The sequence below is a fragment of the Schistosoma haematobium genome, chromosome ZW (genome assembly GCF_000699445.3).
Source record: "Schistosoma haematobium chromosome ZW, whole genome shotgun sequence".
Lineage (NCBI taxonomy): Eukaryota > Metazoa > Platyhelminthes > Trematoda > Strigeidida > Schistosomatidae > Schistosoma > Schistosoma haematobium.
In genome coordinates, this window is record NC_067195.1 from 41,178,401 (window position 1) to 41,206,086 (window position 27,686).

Here is a 27,686-nt window from a genome sequence, read left to right on the forward strand (position 1 = left end):
CCTCGATGTTGATTGGTTATTGTTGACCATTAATCTGTCATTGTTTACTACTTTATTTTGATGATATCTCCCATTGATTTTCCTCTTGTTCCTATATTTGTCCATGAGTTTTCTGATTGGTTGATAGATCGAATCGACCTCAATGTGCTTGTTGATTGCTGATTGACCTGAATGTCAAGCTTCTAAAAATTCCCTGGTGTTTTTAAAGTTCCCTCTATGCAAGATCGCAACATTTTTCCAGTCAAATGTGTGTTCATAGTTGTTCACATGCGTTGATATAAGCGAGAATATGTCACGGCACTTGACCACTAAATGATACTAGTGCAGGCAAAGATGAAAGAAGTGTTCACTTTGTCCGATGTAGTGTTTTTCACAGTCGGAACAATTTATTTTGTAGATGATTCTCGGTTTTTCTTCTTTATCACTTTGTCGTTTGCTTTGCAGAGAATTGACTGATTTGTGGTACATTTATTCCAATTGGCTTCAATAATCTTGTTGTAATTTCTGAAGTCTTTTATATATCGTAGGATGATCTGTTTCTTGTTTCTGTACTTGATTTTGTTTTTGCCGATACGTTGGGTTGATGTTTTTTGATGAAGTTGATTGGGTAACCGTTCTTTTGAAAGATTGTCTTTAGATATTTTTCTTCATTTTCCGCGCTAAATAAAATGTATTTAACAGCGCACTTGTTATAAAAACGGAATGGTCACGTGTAGAAATTTATAATTTACTATGAATTAAAGTTGTCTCCTTGTAAGGTAAATTGAATTTTGTTATTATCAAATAATCACATACTTTGGGGTTACTGTTTCTTAACCAACAGAGAACTGCCTCAATTTGCTCTCAATTATAAAACATAATAGCGATAAATTATTCTTAATATATTCCCTTAGACCTTCTTACAATTTCTCAGAACACAAAAGGGGATTGAAACCTTTCAATAGAGCTCGCATCTATGTCTGACGTAATTCTCAGATCAATTTTTTATCACCAATCTAACTCCAGTTTCAAACTCTTCTTGAATACTCAGTCTTTAATCAGTTCACTGAAACATCTGAAAAATTCATCCAGGTAATAATGCATTACTAACTACTCAGGTTAATTTAGACGATATGTAAAATTGTTTTAGATTTTGACGTTAGTTGTCAATTTTAGAAGTTTCGTTCTGCCTTACCTGTTTGTGAGGCATAAAAGCGTAAAACAAGTAACATCCTTTGCAAATTATCTGTGGCTTGAAATTGCTCGCTTCTGCTTTATTCAGTATCATATGAACGGATTCTTTTTTGCTCTGTTTGATTCACGACCGATCATAAGCAAACGCTCGACACACTTTAATGAATCTCAAACCGCCATTCGAGAACGAACCGAAAATTATAATAAGACGAACAGGTCACAAATTTTATGAAATTAATTGTTTACTCATATAGTTTATGTCCTATTCTTCATATCACGATTCCTTTTCCAGCATCTGTCTCAATTTCATTAGTTAATATCAAACCTTTGTCCGTAATTCCCACTATAATTACAGAAAAGTCAAGTGAAAGCAGAATGTTGTTGATTTATTCACGTCCATTTTCAATCTACGTGATGAGAATAACAAAAATACTGTCATATCTTTTACTAGTTGGTAGCAAACATTTAATTTTTTGTTCAACGTACTAAATATTCTAATAAAATTACTACCTATGATCACGCTAAGACGAAAATATCTTGTTGAAATACTTCAAGCCAACTCTTCATTTATGTATTTGAACTATTGTTTTCTCGAGTTAATTTACCTACGTTTTGTTGGCGAATATGTGCACTGATTTATGTAACAGGCTTACTTACTTACACCTATTGCCCTTCGTGGGACATAAGCTACCATACGAGGGTTCACCAACGAACTCTATGCTGGGCACTCTTTTCCAGTTACTTCCAAATGCTATTCACCCTTTCGATGTCTCCCTCCAATTCTCGAAGTTAATTTAATGTGTTTATATCACATAAACTATACGTAGTTCATTGGAATTTCTTAATTTTACTCAGCTTTGTAGCACCATAAACAATAGCAAATCAAGTATGTCATTTGGCAATCTTCGGAAATTTCAATATAGTTTTGATAATTAAAATGAATGTAATGTTTTTTTCAGTTGGTTCTTATTTTGACCAGAGCACTTATCGATAGATTTGATAATTTAAAAAAACAACATATCTTAGTGTTCACATAGATCAAATCAGTTCTCATTGAATCATGCACCTAAGACTCAATGGTTTCGATTTCTAACTTCAATCCATGAAAGTTCAAACCTGTTCGATGCTGTGCAAACAATGTTTTTATAGATAGTAGTTATGCATTGACATCCAGCTCACAGTGTTTCATACCACAATTATTCGAACAAATGGATTGTTCAATATATTAATAATGATAGATTTTAAGTAATGATAGGAAGTTATGTTATTTTCGTACCACGCGTTCAATTAATTCTAAACGCTAGTTCTGTGGATACATATTTTCTAATTAGTTAATTTTAATTTTCGGAAATTTATTTGGCTATAGATATAGTTGAAACCTCAATTGGAATGAAAACATGTGGGTGTTTCAAGAAAAATCTCATAGATAACGCTACGTGAACTTCTAGCAACTAGTTTATCATGTCTCAAAATAAGTCGTATAATTTTTAGTAAATGGTATATAACCGACCCACTTTTTCACAAACATGAATGTGAAGAAATTATTACGAACTCATATGAGAAATAAAAAATGTTACAGAGAAAAGAATAGTTTATTTCTCATAGGAAACATTTTAGAATGTACTTTGTATGGCGCAAAAGATCAAGCATTCTTCAAAGTAATTGTTACATGGGAAGTATCGAAATAATCGCCGTTCCCATTCGAAAAAATATTGTTTAGAGTGGATTGTACAGTCATCAATTTTAAAAACAACACAAAAAGATGAATTTAAAAATCCAATCTGGGGCATTATTATTTATAAACATGATATAACTAATGCAGTTAACATTCGTCTGGTTTATTTATTTACATGCTTTTAGCATCGCATGAAGCTTGTAATTAATGAAATGAGACTTTCATATATCAGTCAAGCTAGACAACTTTTATTATTGCAAGTGATCACATGATGTATGCTAATTTCATTTTTAGTTGGAATAATAAAATATCTCATAAAATGGAACTACAGGTTGGATAATGTAGTACAGACCCAGTGTTCAGGATTTAATAATCTTGATAAGAAATATATCGATTATTAATAAATTGAACAATGGAAACTATAAACAGTCTTAAGATCTGTCTTTGTATAAACAAAAGTACGACAAATTGTACATCAGTACCCACAAACCTTAAGAGTTTTCAACATTTTTTAAAATTTTACTTAAACAGCTGACTTATTACCACCTTCAAATCAGTACTCGAGATCACGTGATGTAAGAATTTAATAGCTTTGTTTGTGACCTAATGGCAGTTCAGTATTATTTAAAGATAAAAGCGATGGCGGCAACGATAAACGTCATAATCCTTACTACCAATATGCTTAAACTGTCTTCCAAGCCAGTTCGTATAACATTAACTACTCCTACACGTCAACTGAGACAGTAGAGAGAAGGCATAAATATTGATTAAATGCTTTACTCCAAGCTTAGTTTGTGTACCCAACGAAAACCTTAACAATTGATTCAATTCAGCGTTGATTGAACAACACGCTTCCTGGAATTTCCGAGCCGCTAGAGTCTTCGACGAAGGATATTTTCGGATTTCTCAAACAAAAAGTAATCTCACATCTCATTTTATTAATTAATTCCCAGATTAGTTAATGATTGAACGCCTTTCATGTATATTCCAGATTTAACTTATCTTATTGATGTTGAATCATCTTGCAAACCTCATTGTTTTTCACTTTATACCTTCTGTTGATCTATACTGTATATTAACAGAATTTACTAATTTGAACCTTAATAATTCTTTCTATTTACACTGTATCGAAGTCTCTGATAATAATTCTCAAATCGATTTTATCCACAAGTATACATAAATGCTTTTCGATTTCGTTTCGCTAAGCAAACTGTCTTCACAAATGCTTAATACTTGTGATGACAGTAGTACTTATTATTTCAGGTTCGTTGGAAGACAATCAGGATATAATAGTGATACATTAATACTTGATTTGCAGTAAATTTTAATAAAAACAATATATAATATGTAAAAGTAAAAAATGATTGAGATTTCCAGGTATATTACAAGCTTTAAGAAAACTTTATCCGTACAAAAACAGTGAAATTAACTACAGCTCACACTAATAGACATCAACGGCTTGACGTTCGTTTCGTTCTTTGGTCGTTATATGAAACACGAATATTATGGAAAATTGTTTGATACACAATGGTTCTTCTACAAACTTCAAGTGTTGTTTGCTTGTAAACAAAATATTTCAAAAATCAACTACTCTTTATAAGCATATTTACTGCTTATTACTCAATCTAGATATGGCACATTACTTATATTTTTATAAGGACAATGAACTATAAAAAGCAACGAACAACTATCAACTCTACAGATTTATTTGGTAGTTCTTGAGGTCAGTTACAGTAGTGTCAATAAAATATGAAATCTGTCCTTTCTTGATAATGTTATCATTAGGTAATCACGTAACTCGATTACAAAAAAGTTTAAATCATGATTTACCTAGACAATATCCTATAGAAAAAGGGTTTATTTCAGGTATGAGACAAAAATCAAATTAACAGACATGATATTTCACTACATTTTAGGATGAGTCCCATAAACCAAGATTTTTTTCGTGTAACAGTACACTTATGTGTTGATTTTAAAAACTGCCCAAAATAACTATTTTAAATTCCGAAAATACTCCATACATTCAACCTGTTCAGATCAGTAAAATAATATTGTCTGTCGCGATGTGATTTGTGATAATTTGGGATTTCTTATAATAAACGAAGGACGTTTATTTCTTTTTATTTATAATGCATCTACCTTGAGGGTACAACATGTAATCTTGTTAATTCATTAATTTAAACACATAAACATTGGTACAAGGAGGCACCAAAAAGATTTGCTACACAAATCATCCAATTTGTGTAGGGGCTGGAATACTGCCCGGGCGCGCAAACCGAGGCAGGTGGTTTTCACAGGGGGGACACTCCCGAAGCCTTAGAACAAAAGGTCTAATCCACAAGGCAGTGAAGCAACATTAGGTGATGCAGTCCCATGGTAGCCGGTGGTTGATAATTGGTCCATACGTCATTAGATCCTCAGGACCCTGGAGCCCCTGTGCACCACTGGTTTGGAATCAGGGTTTTCCAACTCCCTCTGGATCTACCAACCCACTTGAGGCGCCAGACATCCGCTTTTCGTTCTCGATCTCGTAAACGACACCCATAACGAGAAGACAGTGAGTAGGACTACCCTGGCAGAGGCTGTATACGTGTAGCCACGTGAGTTAGCTCAGAAGGCTACTTCAAAAGACTTTTGATAATTGACGAGACGTAACTGCGATGAACTCCTTCGAGAATCCTTACTTGTCACACGTGGTCTCATGACCGATAAAATGAGCTGTTACTTTCATTTCAAAGAAACTTTAATTTGTGTTTCAAGGCATGGATAGAGCAAAAATGTACTCGTAATCAATAATCAAAACTATACTAAATTTAGTATTACGACGTCTTCATACTATTTCGGGATATTTGAACTCAGATTCGTGCATATATCCATCTTTGAATTCTTGAATGTCCATATTAACAATAGTTTGGAGTTTTAAAAAAGTGATTGAAAACTGAGAGATTCAATAAAGGTTTAATGGTTTTATTGGACTAGAAGAATTTAATATGCCAAGTCTCATACTAGGACTACAGATTTCAGTAAATGTTATTACATAGAAACTAAATAAAAGATAAGCTATACTATTTTAATGAACAAGCACATAATAGGGACAATCGAATGTATTTGAATAAAAAATCACAGAATTTCTTAGTAAAATCTGAGGACCATACAGCAAATACTTCATTTGCAAAATATCAAACAATCGTCTCCGACTTCATTTCCTTTCGTTTCCATACCAATCATTTTCTGTTCTCGTCTCCTTTTCTTCGATCTTCTTAACCTTTTGCAGCCAGGTATTTCACTTTCGAGTGATGACACATACTACTTATATTTATCGACATCAGTAGCACACACTACAATATGATTAGTTGTACAAAGATTTCAACAATCCCAGGGTCAATACATGACCTAACAGACAACTAGTTTATTATTTTGATGAACGAGTTATCCTGAGGTGAATGTATTTACACAATGTAGACTGCTAGTAGATAAAACTAAGTAATTATTAGCTACTATTTATATTGGAAAATTCGGGAATAGTAGCCCAAAGTATAAAAAATTCATCAATATTTCATAGTTTGTCGAGAACGTCAATACAATTGTTTTTTAATAACGGTGTTTCATATGTTCGTTTCCATGATATAAAATGTGTCAAAATAACTTACACAATTAAGACCACACAATAACAATTCCAACATTTATTTTACTTCATATACATATATACCTCATAACACAGCGATACATTAACCTGAATGAACACATGATTATTTTTTAAGGAAAAAAAACAGTGATAAATATACTTTTTGTTATATCCCAATAAGTGACAAAATTGTATTTCTGACGTTCCGTGACTTAATGCAGGCTAATTCTTCAGACTAAATATTTATTTATCATTAACTTTCTACCCAACGCTCAACTTATTTGAAACTATCAGGCCCAACCTTGCTAGTGAAAAAGACAGTGTTTGCATTTCCTGGGAAATAAACAATAACAAAGCTTTAAGGAGCTTCATCAGAAGAATTATTATGATTATTATCTTCGTACTCCAAGCCAACTGTACGAATATCAATCATATCTAACACTTGTCTAAGAGTAGCAGAGAACGTTTCCGCTGCTGAACGTACGATTCCACCAATACTACCAGAAGCAGTTTCATTGACTGTTGGTGTACCAGAAGGACCACGAAGAGCCAATTCAGCATTTATAGAGCTTGAGGGTAAGAATGATGATAGAAGACCGTTGAGAAATCCACTTCCAGCCATAGTTTCACGAACGCGACGTCTATATGAAATTTATCAAAAATATTTAGCTTTAGGAAAATAAAAATCCCTAATAGGCATTTTCATTTAAGAAAACCACTTCGTCAACAGTATCACAGATAAACAGTAAAACAATAAACAAATCCTAAAATAAAAATCAACCGTAAAGTTAATAGTGTCCGACAGTAAAAAAAAAAGGCAAACACTTGAAAACGTAGATCAAACAAACCAAATAACTATAAGCATGATATCTTTTGACTAACCTTTCTTCCTCTGGATCGTAAATATTGATAGAACTTCTGGGTGGAAGAGGATCAAATGTATAGATAGGTGAACTTGTTAAATTCTAAACGAAAAAAAGCATTTAGCAAAGGAACAGAGGTTTCTACTAAGCGCCAAAAAACCAAATACATAAGTAAAATTATATATATTAATATCGTTTTGTAATACACTCTTATTTTGTAATTTCTTCACAGTATTCGTATTTGCACATGAACTGTCGAAAAAGCTGTATTGTGTATGCCTCGACATTTGTTACATTGATATTTATACTCCTAAAATGTCTAGGTAAGATTTTAGCGGATTTGACCAGTGAAGTGGTGGTTTGGCTGTTTAAGAAGTCGACTTTACACGAATAGACTGCAAATTTGAACCCTGAACATTTACTTCAATTTCGGTAGCAAGGTAGTATTATTAAGTCTCATATCTCAAGTACATTCCAAAGCTAATTATTCAATTCTATATTTAGCCGATAATGTAGTAAAGGTCAACATTAACCAGCAATTGATACAGTCGGTTAAATTAGTTAAGTAACCTGGGTTGTGAAACAAATCATGTACATACTGACATTTAAAATGAAGTTCAGAATAATTGAAGTTACTTGCGCATTAAATCATACATCAAATACAGTATTTTTTGGAACTAGAAGCATTTTTCATCATGCTTGTAAGAAATTACAAAAGACAATAATCGTAGTAAATATTGAAAATGGTTATATTGCACACAACATGCTCAAAAGAAATGTGAGTAAAACTCATAGGTATAGTGATGACTGATACTAGCTAATTGAATCGAAGTATCACCGTAACAAGTGGATCTAAACCGAATAAATTTCAATTAAACACTTACTAAACTGCCAATAACTCTTGACTAAACCGCAAGCTGTTGAGAAGGTAAAAGAAGATAGAAAGTTCGTTTCCAAATCTAAGCGATAATAGTACCGGAAAAAGTATATGGGTGTTTGTAGAATTTCTTGTTTTGCGAATCCACTTATGGAGCTTGGTTTAATGGTACACACGTGGCTTAAAATTAGAAATAACAATCATTTTAAGAATTCCTTTTTAACCTGACTTTTGTCAGATTTTCTGGAAATATTGCACCTACGAACAGATATTCTGTTTCATAAAAGACTTTAAACCCTGTAGTTATCGTACCGTTATTGGAACATTCGTATGACATTATCACATATCCACAACCCGAAATACAAGGCAACTAATGCTACATATTAATGCTAATATATTACATACCACACGATTACCTCACGAAATCATAACTTCAAAACTTCTAACAAACTGGAAGCTAATGGATTATATGCTAGTTTTGGAAATATCAATAGTAGGATTCGAAAGTGCTAGTCGTAAGAGTAACGTATTTACCAGAATCTTAGGGTCTTGTCTTTTGATTTATAATTAAAAAGAGACATCAATGGCATACTATATTTTTCACAATGAAAATATCTATCATGTATCTTATTTAATATTTGCATCAACAATATTAAGTATTAGCGAAACATTTTATAACTGTTGTTTTTGTTAAACTTTTATGGAAAATTTTATTTAATTGGTACATCACTAACTCGGGGTAAAATGGGTGGAGCTTCAGAAACTTCGGACAAAATCAGGTGCCTCAAAATCTTCGGTGGGAAAACAGGATAAAGAGTTTTTCGTCTAAATGAACAAAGAAGAACAAAGATTACATGGGTTCATTAGTGTAATCAGGTTATTTTGTGAATTATCTACGTAAAACTTGGGGAATAGGCTTGATACTAAATACAAATGTTTAGCAAATTTTCTTAAACTAGTTTTTTTCTTGAGAGTTTTAGTTAGGTCATAGGTTGTAGTTATCTGTAACATTCGCAATCAAACTGATGTGTTCAACGCTTTCGTCCATTTTTCTTTTCATTCAGTGTGTGACCGTTAACTTTTATTATATTCGTACGTTTCATCCAGCATGTTGAGCTATGCTGCACTAACATATTCATAGCAGACAGTTACGAATAACTCCAGACGCTTGACATGGAGGGAATAGGAAAAATCTTACTCTGATCTTCAGTATTCATTGACTAAACGAACAGAAAAATGACTGAAAGTACTTGATTCAATATGTGTATTGAACATTGAAACGTTGAGGATAACTTCAGTTGACTTATATCAAATAACTGTGTATAAGGTTACGTGCTCGGTTTTGTACGATATATTTTATTTGGAAGCACGTAATAATTACTTGGCTGATAAAAAACGAATGTAGACCCCAGTTTGAACAAGTTATTCTGTGGTAAAAAGTGAAACGACGGTAACGAATTGAGCCAATTTCATCAGCTTAAGGTGAACAGTATAATATGGTAGAAATATCTTTGAATTAATAAAATTAACATCCTAAGTTGTGAGTGACAACGAACATGTCATGGTCTATGATAATCTCCTACCATTCTAGCTGAATTGAGCGGAATAGCGTGTTGAGTTCTCATCTTAGTGGTTAAGTATTTAGATTATAAAGCATCAGAAACCGAATAATACGAATTGCTTCAGTTGGTAATTTCAGCAGTTACTACTATCCAGGCCGTAAATATACAAGTATTTGTAAGACACTTTATTCAAAACTCATTAGTTACCATGTTTATATTCATTGGTACTTTAATTTTGGTCTACTTGGATCATTAAGATTCGCATAACATTTGCACTTTGTAATAAAACTATCTATCCATAACCAATTTGGCTCACATAATTTTATTATTCATTTATTTGAACACATAAATATTGGTACAAAGGGGCACCGAATACATATGCACCACACAAGTCACTTGATTTGTGTGTAGACTGTGATATTGCTCGGGTGCCCAGACCGAAGCAGGTGGTTTTCTTAGGGGGGCACACAGAGAGCCTTCGATCTAAAGGTCTGGTCCATAAGGCAATGGAGCAACGTCAAGAGATGCAATTCCATGGTAGTCAGTGACCAATAATTAGTTCCTTCAGGATACTGGAGCCCATGTGTACTATTGGTTTGGAATCAAGGTTTTTTAACTCCCCTAGGTGGATCCTACATATCCACTAATAGGTTATTGTTCTTACACATCATGTCTGAGATGAATGTATCCGCTCAAGGAAAACAACAAACATAAACCAAAGCATGAGTCTCACACTCCACCCTAACCCATAAAGTGTGACCACTTATTTGAAGATCAGTGAACAGAGGTTACGACTTTTAATCACGAGGTATGAACTTTGCTCCGCTAACCTCAGTTTGGGAAAAACAATGGTGGCAGTACCCTTTATATGAATCTGACTTAAAATTAAGTGGAATAAGTTGGCAGTGGTCGTTAAAAAATATTAACTATTGCAAACCCTAATACGGATATTAATAAAGCATTACCAAGACACCCAAATACTTCGAAATCCATGATCTCTTTGTTTATTTCTTGTTGAATTTATGTTGTAATGGTATCAGTAAGTATACTTGAAGAATATGGATTATATATATATATGGAGAGAGAGATTTTCGGTATTGTCATCTAACGTCATGAAATGATCACTGCGTATACTCAAAAAACAATGAACAACTCAGTCAATTCGTGTGATATCAACTTAAATGTTTCGTTTCCTGTCCTAGTAAGCGGGATTTTTATAGACAGCTGATGTACACACAGATTCAACTTACTACCGTTGTGAAAGTTTATAGCGTTTTAATCTGAGTAAATGTATTTCCTTCTTTGTTAAAGATAAAGTTTTGCTGTTATCATGTTGAATACTAGAAAACCTTCCGTTTATCTGTTACGTTAAGGAATGCGAAAAACACGACTCAGTAAAACTTTTTGTATCTTTACTGATGTCACGCTAAAAAGATTATATACATGTTTGATGCCACAAACAATTGTTATTAATTACCCTAACATAGTTGGAACGGTGAAAAGTTATATAAAAAAGTAACAAAATTGCATGGCATGGAAGATATATGGGGATGGTAATTAAAATTAATATAATTAAAGCAAATATTACTAAAATAGTTATCACCTTTTGGAATATTCAGAAAGACGTGGATCAATAGTGTTAGACTCAGAAAGATGCAATTGTTTAGGTTCAACCAAATTTAAAACAGTCGCAATATTTTTTTCCAGCCACGGAAGGACGTTGGGTGAGGACCAAAGAGGATGCATGCGAGCGACATATAGACTTAGTAAACAACCAAGACTATCTGATTCACTTATAAAAATAAAACGAAACAAGAAAGTACGATATTCAGTAATAAAAACTCTCAACAACACTACATCAATATTAATGTAACGAGGTAGGACCACGTTGGATTCATCGAATTCCTTCGGACTTAATTTAGTCAGTCGTAACCCAGAGCCTGGTACGTGGTAGTCTTAGCGATCTAGGATCGTGACCGCAGAACCCAAGGGACAACTGCTTGAGGCTAGTTGCTCACGATCTTTAAATGGAAAGTTTTTTATGTGTAAGCTACGCACTTCAAAACGCCATGCCACCGGAGACGGACACCCGTAGGATAAGGTGTGACATTTTTAGGGTTGAATTTTTCCAACTCCTTCCTTCCGTTGTGAGGAGGTAGATGGTTGTCTGTGGAAGCATCTCACCGCTGTCATACTCTTCTAAAGTCAGCAGTACGACTTCACCCTTAGGCCTAAAGTTGCCGCTTTTAGTCTTACCGTTCTTCAACCGACCTACCTGGCATGGTGAGACCTAAAGCGACATGTGTTTCAGCCAATATAACACAGCTGAGTCATCACTATAGGCAATCACGACCACCACATCAAGGAGCAGCTACGGTCGGGGAACTTGAATGTTCAGAAATGTAATCACTTAAAATACGATACCAGAAATATTCTCATGTACTATTCAAAACAAATGTAGATGCAGGTAATTAAGAATATATCGTTTATAACCGAATCAGACATATGAAGCTTGTTATTTATTGATGACGCCAAAAATTACTGAATATGCGATAGCTGACTAAATTGTAATAGTTACATATTTCACATTTTAAGATCAAAACGAACGTCCATATGGCGTTATTCCTCACAAAACTGATACTTCATCTTTAAGTTGGAACCGAAATAGAAGGCTCCTAAAATATGGCAAGACGCTTATGATGGAGATTCCTTAAAGTATATATGGATACTAAGTTAATAATCGTAACATAGTTGAAAAATGATCAGATACAGCACTACATAATGAGACTGTAGTTATAGGCTAAAAATATTGCGGAGAATAGTTAATAATAAGACAACTTTTACGTTGTCTAAATTGCATTCTAAGAATTTACTTAATGAACTGATGATGTACCAAACGCTGAATGGTGAGGCAGTAAGCAGTTAGTAATATATATATACATGGTTTTGATTAGAAATTCTAACCAAAAAGGTGTATAGGAAATATCGTGTGAGTGATGCTTACATTACTTGCAAAACACTTGATTAACTAATAATGGTTATCAATTAGATAAGGGGTTACGAAATTATTAACAATGTATCAATGTATTATCAATCAAACGTACCTCAATAGAACTTCTCTTCCAAAAAGGATAGATTTTTCAAGATTTGTAATACCCCCGATACTTGTATGTTTAAGTAAGCGCGACACAAATCCGGGAAACATGACTAAAGCATCTTGCAACTAAAAGGTACAAATGTATGCAGCTAAAATTGATTACTTAAAAGACACAGAAACGATATTCGTTTTATCAGATTAACTAATGTTCGTAACGGAAAAAATCACTGTATACAGAAGTGAGTTGATGCAACAAATCATGAAACAAAAGCATGGAATATTAACAAGTAGGACCAACTAGTTTACAACTTTTCATCAAAATTCATAGGACATTGGAAAAAGCTTCATGAACACTGGAGCGACGACACAAAGTGAATCCCGGATAGCAAATTGAACCATATTCATCATTAGTCCACAAATTACTAACTACTGACTTCAGAAAAAAGGTCTATTTTAGTTTTCAGTGAAGCTTGTAATGAGCTCAACAACGAAACTTACTTCCAATTGCATAGCTATAGAAAACTTTAGATTGATAAATACACTGAGTACTAATAAATCAAATTGTTTGTGCCATTCTTGCATTTCTTATAAAATGAGAAACCATTCACTAACCTAATCCAAACTTAGAATGATGCATTGGAAGTTACGAAAAAATGTAAACCAATAATTGGTAGCGAACAAAGTTTTGAGCTAGATAAGACATAAAAAGTGTGTGATCAAACCGTTAACTTATCTCAACATATGGTTTCAGTGATGCCAATCGACACAATTTGAATAATATGAATAGCTTCATATCAGTTCTTTCAATTCAAACTTTTAAATAACGATGGAACCTTACACAAATACTAATATGGTGATAAATCTTAAACGAAGACAAACTTAAAGTATTAATATACCTAAAAAATGTCATTGAATATTTTAAACATATCCACAAGAATTATGAAATAGCTAATCGAATTGTTTACCCAAAATCCTAATAAATGAGTAGTCAGTAGATAAAAGTGGCAATCTTGAAGCAATAATTCATAACTCTGTCACAAAATATGTTCCAAAAAAGGATATTGACCAACTAACAATATACCACTATTAATATGAAGATAAGACTTTTTGCTGTGAATTGATTAGATTGACGGTTTTTTGACAGAATAAACTAAGTAATTTATTTAAAATAATTGCTATGAACGAATGAGAGGTAAAACATAGTAAAAATGTTTTAAAGAAACTATTCAAGCTCATTTTTGAAGGCAAACATAATACGGAGAAGCTAAGACAAATTAAATTTATAATTAATCAACTAATACATTAAGAAACCTGCATATCAATGTAAATCAAACATACACACTTACAGATTCATCCACACTCATCTTGTTTTTATCACATTTCTCTGGATCTTCACCAATCAACTTACGAGCCAATGGTATAGATAAACCAAAATTGGGAAGCAAGTACAAGTTGCGCGAACCCTTTAAGTAGGTAGTAGAAACGTTGGACAAGGTTTAATTTCTTCAAAAATAAACATTGGGTTGCAATTTTTAAATCATTTAAATTCAAATTTCTAGCCCTATGTAATTAAAAATCCGCAAGACAATGCACAGTAAATTTCGAATAATTAAGTGAACGACATGATTCAGGATAGTAAATTACAAATAATTCTTTATCTGTACGCCATATAGAATATACCAATTAATACAGAATAGATATGTTTCAGGCACCATTTTTTACTGACAATGATTGCTCACAAATTTTTCAAGTTAAGGGTGTATTCGGTTACCTAATAAAACTTAGCTGAAAGAGTAGTTTGAAAACTAGCAAGACAACCTAGAATCCATAATAATATTACCTAATTATTACCTCGTCAGAGAACACAAATACAAAAACTTGATGAAACTATGACGGTAGTGAATTAGAAGTTCAAATCAAACCTACAAACATGAAGAAGATTCAAGCGTGAAAAATGTAGGTCACATATAAGATCAGCACTTAAGTACACTGGATAGAACAAAGCTTATTGATAGGCGGACTGCAATAAAATAATTGATACTCAGAAGTTGTTGTCTGAAATATACATCAAATGGTTTAAGTGAAACTCACAAGCAAAACTACAGGAAAGTGGAAAAAACTTGGAAAATGATCAGAATTTTGATGTCAGTTAGAGTATTAAGCAACACAGTCGTATGTCTACCCTTCATTACAAGATAATGAGTAAATACGTGTACAAAAACGCGGTAAACACTGGGTCAACTTAAATAACACATAACAATCAACAAGCTCTACCATCTTAACTAGAGAGAAACGAATTCAAATAAACTTTCTAAAAATGTACCTTAAGCCATTCTGTAGACGGTGATATGCAATAAGTACCTTTAAAAATGTAGACTGAAGCTGTCACTGTTTTCTGAGTTACAATGGCAGGACGTTTTGAGCATTAATTACAATAATTTTTTGATAAATAATGAAATATGCGAGAATGTCAACCGACCGCTAAACTAGCTTGATGAAATGAAACCCCGAAAATGTGTCTTGATATTTGTTATCATCAGTTTTCTATGAAAACATGAGTATTCATCTAGCTTTTTTTGCTAATCCCAGTTCTTTAAATATGCTCCCGAAGATTTAATAGAGGTGAGATTTGTGTACAACGGATATCATCTCGTGATTATAACAACAACTACTGAAGACATACAACATAGTTATGTGATCAAACATTAGAAAGTGAGATTGATTAGTATCAGTTTATTATCAACCTTCATAAATAAGAAGTGTATTACAAGTCATGGAAATGCAAACATCTATTACGAGATTTAGAAAAGCCCTTTCTGAAACTCACAGTTGATGGTAGAGTAAGAAACAACTGGAAAATTTGTTTATCTAAGTAGGTGTAACTGATTGTGACAATAGTAATCTCCACACAACAAAAACCATGTCACAGGTTAGCAGGCTTCATCTCTGAAGCTATTAAAGGCAGTTATCTGGTGTTCGAGAGCTGAAAGTACAAAGCTTTAAGTCATGTAGTTCTGCTTCATGTTCACTTGATCTCTGCATCACATAGACGCTGTGCTACTGGTATTTATGCCGCAGTTTTTTAACAGTGATGCATGCAAGAATTAAGGTTATCTACATCTGTCTTGTGCAACTGATATTTTTGTACTGATAACTTTTTTCATTCTTTCGATCTTCAGAGCTATGCATCATGTCTAGGGTATATTTTTATGTTCACTAGATACAGACTGCTTTTTAAATAATAGTAGTAGGCATAAAAACAAATCAAAACTACTAGCAATAATCAAAAGTGAAAAATGTCCTAACAAAATAAGCTTATCATTTTGGAACTTACATTTAGGCTATCATATAAATCAATTAGGAAACTATATTGCCTGGAGTAAATAGCATAACGATCTATCATGAGTAGGACTGTCAAAGGATCATCTTCATAATCAAGACTACAATACAAAACGAATTAATTTATGTCATTTCACAATCTATAGGCTGATATATTACAAAATTTAATAATTTCATTGGTCAAAACTGTAACAAGAAAATTTACAGAAAATTTTGTACACAGAACTTTTTCATAAAAACTAAATCATTGTTACTTTTATCATGTTTTGATATAAAGTGTACAAACTTAAACCAATGCATTATTGTACAAAACCTTAATCCTTTTTCCGTCTATTTGTACGGAAAATAACCGATAAAACACTTCACTTCAATCAGCAATCGTATAATAATTTCGTTACGACAGTCCATATCATTAACTCTAAGGATGTTGTTCAGATGATAAAATATAAATGGTTGAATAATTTCGCAACCAACATGAGCAAGCTACTTGTTGACCAAGCACCACAACAGGCATTTAAATTACTGCACTACATCTTATGGATTGGGAATGATTTCTTGTTGACTTCAGTAAGATCGTCTTGGACCACATCCATGACCGGAAAGCAAACCAAAATGTTTCTTTTATACTTAGATGCAAGCCAAATACGTTATAATTTTCAGACGTCACTAAGGTCAAATAAGTATAAAATACAGTGACCTCTCAATCTTAGGAAGCAGTGATATTTGGGTTCACTATAAGAGAGACAAAGGTGAAGTTATATACATTCCAATACACAGAAAATTACTCTATGCTTGTAAAGCTACATAAAATATCTAAAGTAATATTAGGTATATAGAAAGCTTTAATGAACATAAAAGGTTCCAGATAGTCTATGTAGTAACAAATCTGTTACCAAGTAAATTATTCTTTATCTATGCCGAAAATATGATCATACTGCTACTTTGAATTATTTAAACAAGCTGGGATTTTCAATTCATGATCGCTAAAACGTTCTAGTTGAATGAACCTAACTAATTTACTAGGTACAGATTCGTAGACTTGGCTTCCAGCTACACACTAAGTATGAGGGCTGACTGCCAAAGAAAAAAAATGAAGGGGGTGGAATTGGGTTTGAACCTGAGAATTGATGGTCAAAAGTTACAGATTGAATACTTATGAATAAAAGTCTAGCGGTACAATCGGATGTTTTTAGGACGATTAAATTACAAAAATACAATGTATTGGGGAAAAGTCAACTGTAAGATAGTACATTGACTATATATTGACTGAATCCTAGTGCATTCCAAGTGTTCCGACCAAAAAAGCAAGTTAGATAGCCACGTATGATAAAAGTCGATGAGTTCACATGGTCACAGAAGCAAGATGTCACCACACCAGTCACTTACTCAACCTAGCTCACAACTATTGTCTTCATAGAGAAGCTAAACGGATCGTTGATAATCTGTGCTGACATTTTAACGGATCTTCAGAACATTATCACTATCCTCTTTTAGTAAAGGATGACCTATTTAAAATTCCTAACGGTAGATTTTATTTCGTAAGACTTGACAAAGAAAACTTATACTGACTGGAAGATATTGCTTCACAATACCAGTCAGTCAGCTACAACGTAGGACCAGGCACATATATGTATCAGTCTTACTGACTATAAAGGTACACCATCCAGCTCAGAGAACAAAACTCCACCAAAATCATCCACCTGAGCTACAAATCTTCTCCACCATCTCAAAATCATATGAGGGTACACTATGGTGTATCCAGGATACCCAAATGAAAACTGCAGCTGATGGACACTATTTAATCTGATATTCCGAGTATATTATTCTCTTGATGGTTTCAAAAATCGCCGTTAGACCTTCGTAGTAAAGTGAAAGCAGTAATACAATAGATTTTCGACAATAGGTTCAGGCCCCGCCATTAAGTATCAATTTTTTAAGGCAGTGAAAAAACTAAATTTTATTTTCTACCCCTGTAAACGCCGACTGGACGCTAAAAGCTTGGGCTACTCAACAAATGACAGGACCTAAAGATATGTTTTCATTTAGATCCTTTCTCAGATACAAGTCAGCTCTCATGCCATCTTTTCACTACATTGTTCACTGAACTACCTGCTTGGGAAGGATGTACCATGGGACTGGATTAAAGAATAAGAACCAGATACTTTCAAGTCGACTACAGTTATAATATTAATCCTGGTTATTTTGCTTGATATCTTCAGTCTACTGACACACGAAGAGACTCAAGTACCACGAACATTTGAACCAGATTTACGAGCAAGGTGGGACAGACGCTGGAGGAAGACGGCATACTTTTGGGTGAACCCAAAGTAGTTTGCAATGATTTAGGAAGGGATATTGGAGATAATAAATCCCCGAATACAGCGCATCAGAAAGAAATCAATTGTAATGTCTTACATTGATTTAGGGTGATTTCCTTTCATTTGACTTCTGTTCAGTATAAGATTTAATTGTATTAATTTTGTGTGACAATTTTGTTAACTAATAATCACTAAACCCTATTGAGTGTGAATTATTTTTCAGTCATTATTAAATAAAACTCCCAAACAAGATTTGTCTTCTGCAATAGCCAGGGCTAGAGTTGTGGCATCCCGTTAACGAAATGTAGTTAAGAGCTACCGCTTTTATCACAATTATATTTAGTATATGCCTTAAAGGGATGTTTCTTACACTTCAAACCAAGCAATTGTAAGAAAAACACAAGTATTTCGATTTATTTCTGTGTAGTAGTATAAGTGAATTTTCTATGTTATTCATGTTCATTGCTCTCGCTCGCTCGCTTGCCTGCTTGCCTTTCGGCACAACTCTTCTATGCCTGTTTAACGCATCTGTAATTTTGGATACCTGTGTGTGGTCCCGTAATAAACGTAATCAACACTTTGTATTCGCCTTCTGATTAATATACCGTTGGGGCGTTATATAGGACGGTTATCAAGACGAACTGTATACGAATTTTAAGGATTATATCGAATACCGACCACCAGAAAATCATTGTGAAATTCGGAGCTCATAAACCACTTCAAATAGGCGTAGATACACAAAAGTACATAAAATCCGAGTATAAAATAATCACTACTCCATTAGCTGACATATGACAAGTATTATTGCAGATTACTATATCAGGCATAGAAACTGATTACATGTAAAACAAAGTTAAATAAGGATGATGTTGGTGAACGAACATCACTTATAGTGAATAAGAATTCCATGTTCTGTAGGCTACCAAATAAATCCCTAGGAAAACTGATTTTAAAGCAGTTCGGAATTTCGAATACTTCCCATGTTGATTAAAGCGAAAATTATTCCATAGTTATATGGACTCTTGATGTATGTTCAAGCAGAAAGTACAAATATGTTTCACAGCTGTGTTTTATTTCTAGGAAAAAAATAACACAATTCTCAATAAGACTATTCCTTTCATTTTAAGTATTATTCAACAACCATATGCAGCTTTTCACAACGGAAATGTGAAATTAAAACAAATTTGGGTACACTCGATCGATATGCCTGTTTAATCACCGAAACAGCTCTTGAACAGTTAAAATGTGCCTTGATTTAACCTGCATATTAAAGCTGTCTCAATAATAATTAATTAAAAAGCATCAAATGACATTGCAAATAGATATTTTCTTAATCAATTAGCGAACTACGAAGTACTTACCTTAACAATAATTTGCAATATTCCAGTGCACTTCGATGACAGCCCCGTTCACTAATTTTCAAGATATAGCGGAAAAGTGCTACAAACAAACCACTTTAGTATCAAGAACAGAATAATCACCAGCAAAACTCACCGATTGACTTGACGCTTAAAGTCTAGACGACAAGAACCGTTGAATGGATTAAAGGATGGATGGAAAGCTGATTGAAAAGCATGGAGTGCGCGTTCTAAAAAATGACATTATTTAACTAATTTAACTTCGCTCACCCAGAAGATCAGTACCTACAGTCGTATCTTCCTGGTGCATCATTATTTCGCTCAACTGTAGTAAAGAATCTATGTGATAAGGATTTTCATATAATATACTCTGTGGAGAAACTTATAATATAAAATTTATTCTTACACTCAAATTATTTGGATTCATGGATTCTAAAGCATTGTAAAATGACCTCTGGATATTTTGATATTCTTTACTGTGTACGAAAGTATATGAACCACAACCCAAAGGTTCCATACTCAAGCCAATTCGAACAGTAGGTGGCCAAGTGGACTTTATCGATACAAGCATACCACGTTTGACGCGACTTCGTTTTCTTCGTAAATATGTTTCGGACCCACCGATAACTTCTGACCCAAACAAACGACTAAGTTCTCCAACATGATCTAGCATCTTGATATTTACTTTTAGCAAATCTATCACTTGTTTATTTTGATCAGCAATCCCTGGGTCATTTGGAAGTTTTATATTACCTAATTGGTAGGTTATTCCAGTTTTCTGAGGAAAACACGGAATATCATAAAAAGCAACTTACGTCCTTTTGCTTATTTTTTTTCTTTCTCCGCTTTTTGGATTTAAAAGATTCACAATGATCCTGAGGATTGTCATCAGAGGAAGGAATAGTTATCAACTGTGAGGGAAAACAATTACTGAACTAATATGGTAACTGATATGACTGAAAAGCTCACTTCGGAGAAAACAGAACCTCCGGTGATGGGATCGTCATTATCACTAAAATTATTATTGTCATCAAGCGAATTTTCAGAATCTTTCTTCAGTTTACGTAATACCCGGGAAGACATTACGATCAAATAACAAAAGAACTAGAGGTAAAAGTAGCAGTAAAAAGATAAATCAGACATATATATAAAAGGAATTTTGACTGCCTAGCAAAAGTAACTATGTAACTGATATGATGGGAAGAAAAATCAATTTTCGATTGATTTACTCATTGTGAGTTTTATTCAACATTACATCCATTTTGATTCAATGTGATGATTATTAAATGTAATATTTGTTTTCTTTTCTCGTATGATATTTTATTCTGTATAATATACGATATTCTTTTATTCCATTGACACGAACTATAATCAGTCTGTGATTTGTTATAACTCTAAGTATTTTTCATATGTTTGATTTCATCCTAATTATTAATCAAAAATGGGTGTAAAATCAATATATAAACCAGTGTATTTTAGACTATTTTGATCATCGTCGTCATCGTGTTTTGGGGCTAATAAATCTTTACTTATACCAGTCTTGTGTTCTTACTTCGCAACGTGGGAATTGCAGGGGTCCCTCGTTCCGAGTATATGTGATCAGCACTTTTTTCGGCACAACAATTGCGACGACCGAACATAACAGTAACCACAAACTATCCAACCATATTAATTGCTTGTATTTGGATACTCAATAAAGTAACTGAATTTCCTCCTACAGTCACTCCAGCTATACCTTATGGCTTGTTTCTGAATAGCCCAGTTTGGAGTCCAGAATCATGTAAGAGTTTGGTGGACTTACCTTGAATACAAAGATGGCTTTTAACATCTCAAAGGCCTGTGACAAATCCAAACAATGGAAATTAAGTTGATAGTAATCCTTTTTAACAAATGATGTGAATGAGTCATCTAGATTCATCCGACCCGACCGTTGCTGCTACCTTGACGTGGTGGTCGGGCTTGCCTATCGTGATAAACCAATCGAGCTATACTGGCTAGAACAATCGTTCCTCAAGGTCCTACCATGCCAAATAGGTCGGTTGAAGAACGGTAAGACTAAAAGAAGCGAACCCAAGTTCCGAAGGCGAAGCCATACTGCTGACTGTACAGATGTGTGATAGCAGTAAGGTGTTTCCTTCAGACAACCAGCATAACAGCGATGCTGCCTTCCTTTAAGAGGATGTGGGGTTAGAAAACGTCCACCCTAAAAATGCACAGCTCGCCTTATCCCACAAATTTCCGTCTCCGGTGATAATGTCTCAATAAGTATCGAACTAGCACAAAAAACCGTGTGTAACCAGCCTCAAGCAGTTGTCCTTTGGGCACTGCGGTCACGCTCTCAGGTCACTATGACCACCTCTAACACAATTTCCTTTTCAGGTACCTCCAGAAGAACCCTTACAGAGTGTGAGCAACCGGGAAGTGATAACCGCCCTCATACCTCTAACAGAACACAAGATCACTGTATTCATAATCAACCTCTCTCTTCAATTCCTATTACTCCTCCTATATCGACTTTCAACTCTAAACTTCCTCTTTTGGCTTCCTCCTCAAGTGTCACCATAGCCAACGATTCTAGTGCGCAAAACACTGTCCCACGTCTACTGAGACCTCGCTTCAAACTACACATTGGAGCCTTCAACGTACGCACTCTATGTCAAACCATTCACCAGGCCTCCTTGGCTAAAACCCTAGAATCTCCTACCATTGATGTATGCTGTGTCTCCGAAACACAAATACAGGATCCCAGTGTGGTCATTCACTTGACCTTACATCGACAAAAAGGGAAAGCCGATGAGATACACCCTACGTGTATCTGGCGACCAGATGGCTAATTCTCGTGGACTGGTGTGTGTAGGCATAGCACTAAGCATGAGGGCGGAACAAGCACTACTAGTGTGGATCCCCGTTAACAGTCGTCTATGTGCTGTTCGGCTAAACGGCTCCGTAAGAACTCGGAAGGACAGGGACACACATCGTTACCTTTTCGTCATTTCTGCCTATCCTCTCACCGACTGCAGCACGGATGAAATAAAAGATGAATTTTACAGAAAGCTCTCTGAACTTCTTCAGAAAGCTAGACGTTCAGACATAGTACTCGTAGAAGGTGACTTCAATGCCCAGATAGGTAGCACAAACCAAAAGGAAAGACATTTAGGTGGGTATTTTGATATTCCGGCTCAGGGAACAGATAATGGTGATCATCTGCTGCAACTGTGCTCAGATAATCGTTTATTATTAGCAAACACGAATTTCAACCATAAGGAGAGACATCGTCTAACATGGCGACCCCCTACACCAAATCAACGATGGACTTAAATAGACCATACGGCCATCAGTCATCGTTGCAGAAGCTCGATAGAAGACTGCCACTAGTTCAAGAGTACATGTTTGGACTCTGATCATGCTCTAATACGAGCACGCATCTGCTTGCGCCTCACTGGACCCAGAGAAACCACATTAAGAATACCCATTAGAGTCAAACTCAGTGACAAGGAAGCCAAAAGATTTCAGGAACAACTAAGGTCACACTTAGGTAGTTCTGAAAACGAGGCTGACCCAGATGTTGCTTGGAAAGACACGGACAGCTGTGGAAACAGAAACGACATCTATTAGTGATTCAAACCGAAGGGTTACGAAAAATCAATGGATTTCTACTAAGTCTATTGCATTGACAGATTCTCGTAAACTCATCCCATCAGGCCCCGAACACGATGAAGGGCGAAAACAAATCACATCTAGGTTAACCAAAGTGGACTGGCGGGTATAGGTATAGCACTACGTACGAGAGCAGACCAAGAACGATCGTGAGCAGTGACGGGCAACGAAAGTAAAAGAGATTGAAAAGGCGGCGGCTATACGGAACACAAGACAGCTTTTCAGACTAGTAAAAGAAACTGGAATTAGTAAGTCAAGTGTAAGTGAGAACATCTCGGAAAAAGACGACACTCTTATCTGCTCCCAGTCCAGACGTTTAGAACGATGGGCGGAACAATCTAAGGAGCAGTTCAGCTAAACTTCAGCTACTCTACAACTACCCACCATTCCCAGACAGTGTGAATGGAACATTGAAGTAGGTCTCCCAAATCTAGCTGAAGTTCAAAAGGCTATAGTTAATCTGGAATGAGGAAGGGCAGCTGGTCCAGATGGATTGGCTCTAGAGGTCTTTAAGTACGGTGGTCCAGTTTTGGTGATTAAGTTGACTAATATTTTAGCTAAAATCTGGGGGTTGGACGTTATCCCATCTGACTGGTCACAATCACTGATCGTCCCAATATATAAGAGAGGGTTAAAATCATCCTGTGACAACCATAGAAGGATTAGTATGACTAACATAACATCTAAAATACTAGCGTCAATAATTGTCGGTCGCCTAACTAAGACTCGTGAACTGCAAACATGAGAAAATCAGGCTGGCTTCAGACCTGGTCGTGCCTGCATCAACCACATATTCACCATTCGTCAAGTTCTAGAACACAGACAGTGTATGTCATTGAAAGACGTACCTCAGAAGTACATAAACCTTGTGAAGGCTCTTTACTCGAACACTACTAGTCGAGTCAGAGCTTATGGCAGACTGTCATCTGCTTTCGCAACCTCAAGTGGTGTCCGTCAAGGCTGTTCAATTTCTCCATTTTTGTTTAACTTCATCATAGACCTACTGATGGAAATAACGTTCTCGTCGACTGAATTTTTGGGAATTGATCTCCTACCATGAGGTCAGCTTATCGACTTAGAATACGCAAATGACATAGTCCTGTTTGGTCAAAACGCTGATCAAATGCAGAGTCTTTTGGTAGCACTGAGCAACTCTATACCGGAATGTTAGGGATGCGCTTCTCTCCCTCTAAATGCAAGTTGTCGCTTCAGGACTGGCCTGCGTCAACACCTGAACTGCAAATAGGGAGTAAAGTAGTCCGACGCATCGACAACTTCACTTATCTTGGAAGCCTGATCAGCCTTAATGGGTTGGTATGACGAAATCTTTGTACGGATTCAAAAAGCTCGTTTGGCTTTTGCCAGCTTACGTCACCTATGGCGAAGGCGAGATATCCGTCAACCAATAAAGGGACGAATATACTGCGCAGGAGTTCGTTCTGTTCTACTTCACGGCTGCGAAACATGGCGTTCGAGAGTATAAGATACTCGTAAGCTACTAGTATTTGACTACATATAAATTAGAAATATTGCTCGCATCTATTGGGGTCACTAGGTAAGCAATAGTGAGGTTAGACGCAGGGTATCAGGGAATGGTGGTAAATCAGTTGATAATGTTGTGAATCTTTATCGACTGAGATGAATGGGCCACGTGTTACGTATGTCTGAACACCGATTACCACGACGCGCAATGATAACCGGCGTTGGGGATGGTTGGAAGAAAGTCAGGGGTGGCCAAACCAAAACGAGACATTAGTGCTTGGAATCACTGACTTCTAGTCTTAGCCATGCTGGTAGACGCAGACTACCTGGTTGGGGTCCGCGTGACCATTGTAACCAGTGGTTGGGGACTCTGGGTGACATGGCTCAGAATCGACAATGCTTCAGGTGTATACACTATTAGTCTTCCCTTAAATTATGAGATTAAAATTGTTCTATATCTTTTATTCTACAAACCAACTCCTTCTCCCTGTACTATATACTTATATGCTATCTTTTTTAATATATTACTACTACTTCTATGAATTCGGTGTTCATATTGTTGTGCTAATGAGGTATGGCAACTTGGACCGATGCATATGTGCCTGATCCTACGTTGTAGCTGACTGACTGATTAATCGGAGTGTTAAAAATTTAGTTTGGGTGATAGCCCATTCGTCAATGCAGACTGACAGCTTAATATTGAAAGATTTATAAGACTAAAACTGATAAGCCGGAGTGATACGAATTATATGTGAAGCTGAATGAATGAACCTTCCGCTATAAGGAGGGAAAGAACCTATCAGACGGGAAACAGTCTTATTTCTTACTTTTACTTGACAGGTTACAAGATTGAGCCTCAACTAAATATAGAAGCATACGGTTAAAGGCCGTGTTTACGTCTTTGACGAACGTTTTAGTGAAGCTAGAATTACAGGATCTAACACGAAATTATAGAACCGACAGATTTATCTTTCATGGTATACTGATAACTAATGGTACTCCTTTTTACGGAAACCATAGAAAATTAGAGTACCGAAAGGAACCATTTTCGTTCCACTCGACAGTCGTTTAACTTATCACTTTAGAACGTCAACGCATGCAAACTTCTACTCTCTGGTTGAACAAAAAAACTAGCGTTATTAAAAGTGGATGTTAGTATGAGGAGCGTTCTGCAAAACGATAGCGATAACAATCAGCATTATTGCACGAAAATTTACAAAGCTAACTGTTACAGGAACCAACGGACCATAATAAGTTATTAAACCAGTCACAGTTAACTTCGAAGTAGCAGTTGTCAAATTCTTACGAGTCTTGTGGTCACTCGTGAAGCCTTAGAAAACCCGAGAACTTATCTCGATAAAAATAGGATGAACATCAGACAATATTTGGAATGAGGCCTCTAACAACAATAAAAGGCTGGAGCATCTTAACTTATCTCCAGTTTATTACTGAAGGTTAAGAAGTGGATCTATATGAGCTTTCTGTATAGTGAATGGTGATTCAATAATGCTGCCTGATGCTTCTTTTATCTGGGATTAATGAGCAGATAAAACAATATCAAAGCCTTGAAAACTAAGATTTAGTTCATGGTCAGGGGGGTTCTCATCGGACTGGGACTACCTGTTGGCATTATTCGATTGTATTTCTAAGCAAGGTTTGGTCAAATAATAAGCGATTATAAGGATCCAACTTTTTCCTTTATTAATGTGATCGGTTCACGAATGAGTATAGGGAAAAAGCTTCCGAGCGCATTGTACAAAACCGTTGAGATTTCTGTGCAAATCAGCTTATGTATTTTGTTACTATGGTCAGAGAGGCTTAGTACAGATTCGTATGCGTATTTTCTAAAAATATATCCGTTTTATATTGTTCGCAACCCACTTTACAAAACCGCCAACTAGTTGATCAAACTGATTTATAAAAACCCATTTCTAGACTTTGGAAAACTAATCTACGTTGGACGGATTTATGAGGATTCTGATAACTTAACCTCGGTATTAATACCTGAATAAACTAATCCACTTTAAACAACGAAATGAACATAAGTATTAATACTGCAGATAAATACTACATATATTTATACATTTGACTTCCAAGAAAAGAGAAGGAGAAACTAGATTCACGAAGTACGCACTACGACACATACCAAACATACCGAATAAGTAGCGTCAAGCGAAAATATGTTGCCACGACTGGTTTTCAATCACATGTTCAATACTGATGTATTGGACTAGTGTAAAATGATTTCTTTTTGCTCTCTTCTTACTGCTAAAATGCTGCTCCAGTTCCCGGGTAGCATTCGATATTGAGGGATGTTCTAGATACTTGGCTTCACTAGATTTTGAATGGTTCAAATGGTTGTGGACGGAATAGAAGAAGCTTTCGCTTAACAGGCCTCCGTGTCTAGTAGCAGGGGATCACCAAATCCTCCAGGCAAGAACCTAGGTATATCAACAACAAAAAAGGAAAAAGAAATTGGTTAATCATAGTATGATGCTGTCCTTGGTCCTTAAATATAGGTCAAGTTGCCTCTTGAAGGACTCCAGAGAGGTCGCTCGGACTAGTTCGGCCGGCAGCGAATTCCAGCTTTTGACAACTCTTAAGGAGTAGAAGTTGTGTCTACATTCCGTCTTGCTATGTTGTGTTTCCAGTTTCTGGGT

At 35.2% G+C, this 27,686-nt stretch overlaps 1 protein-coding gene across 3 annotated transcripts; it reads right to left on the reverse strand.

Moving 5' to 3' along the window:
• Positions 1-414: 414 nt before the first annotated feature.
• TCF25_3 (Transcription factor 25) lies at positions 415-27,212 on the reverse strand (the record flags this gene model as incomplete). Of its 3 annotated transcripts, none has more annotated exons than XM_051211398.1 (14): positions 415-7,114; positions 7,356-7,438; positions 8,948-9,038; positions 11,379-11,567; positions 12,880-12,998; positions 14,219-14,335; positions 16,207-16,312; positions 19,891-19,983; positions 20,024-20,117; positions 20,158-20,257; positions 20,294-20,665; positions 20,703-20,822; positions 20,857-20,991; positions 27,182-27,212. In XM_051211398.1, 13 exons carry the CDS (start codon positions 20,968-20,970, stop codon positions 6,832-6,834), a joined length of 1,881 nt encoding a protein of 626 aa, XP_051071454.1. The 3 variants fall into 3 exon arrangements, with proteins under 3 accessions (XP_051071454.1, XP_035588798.1, XP_051071455.1); XM_035733134.2 differs by lacking the exon at positions 27,182-27,212 and adding an exon at positions 21,143-21,148 and having other exon boundaries at positions 6,832-7,114; XM_051211399.1 differs by lacking the exons at positions 415-7,114; positions 7,356-7,438; positions 8,948-9,038; ... (3 more) ...; positions 16,207-16,312; positions 27,182-27,212 and having other exon boundaries at positions 18,474-20,257; positions 20,294-20,363; positions 20,407-20,553; positions 20,591-20,665; positions 20,857-21,078.
• Between the last annotated feature and the right edge of the window lie 474 nt (positions 27,213-27,686).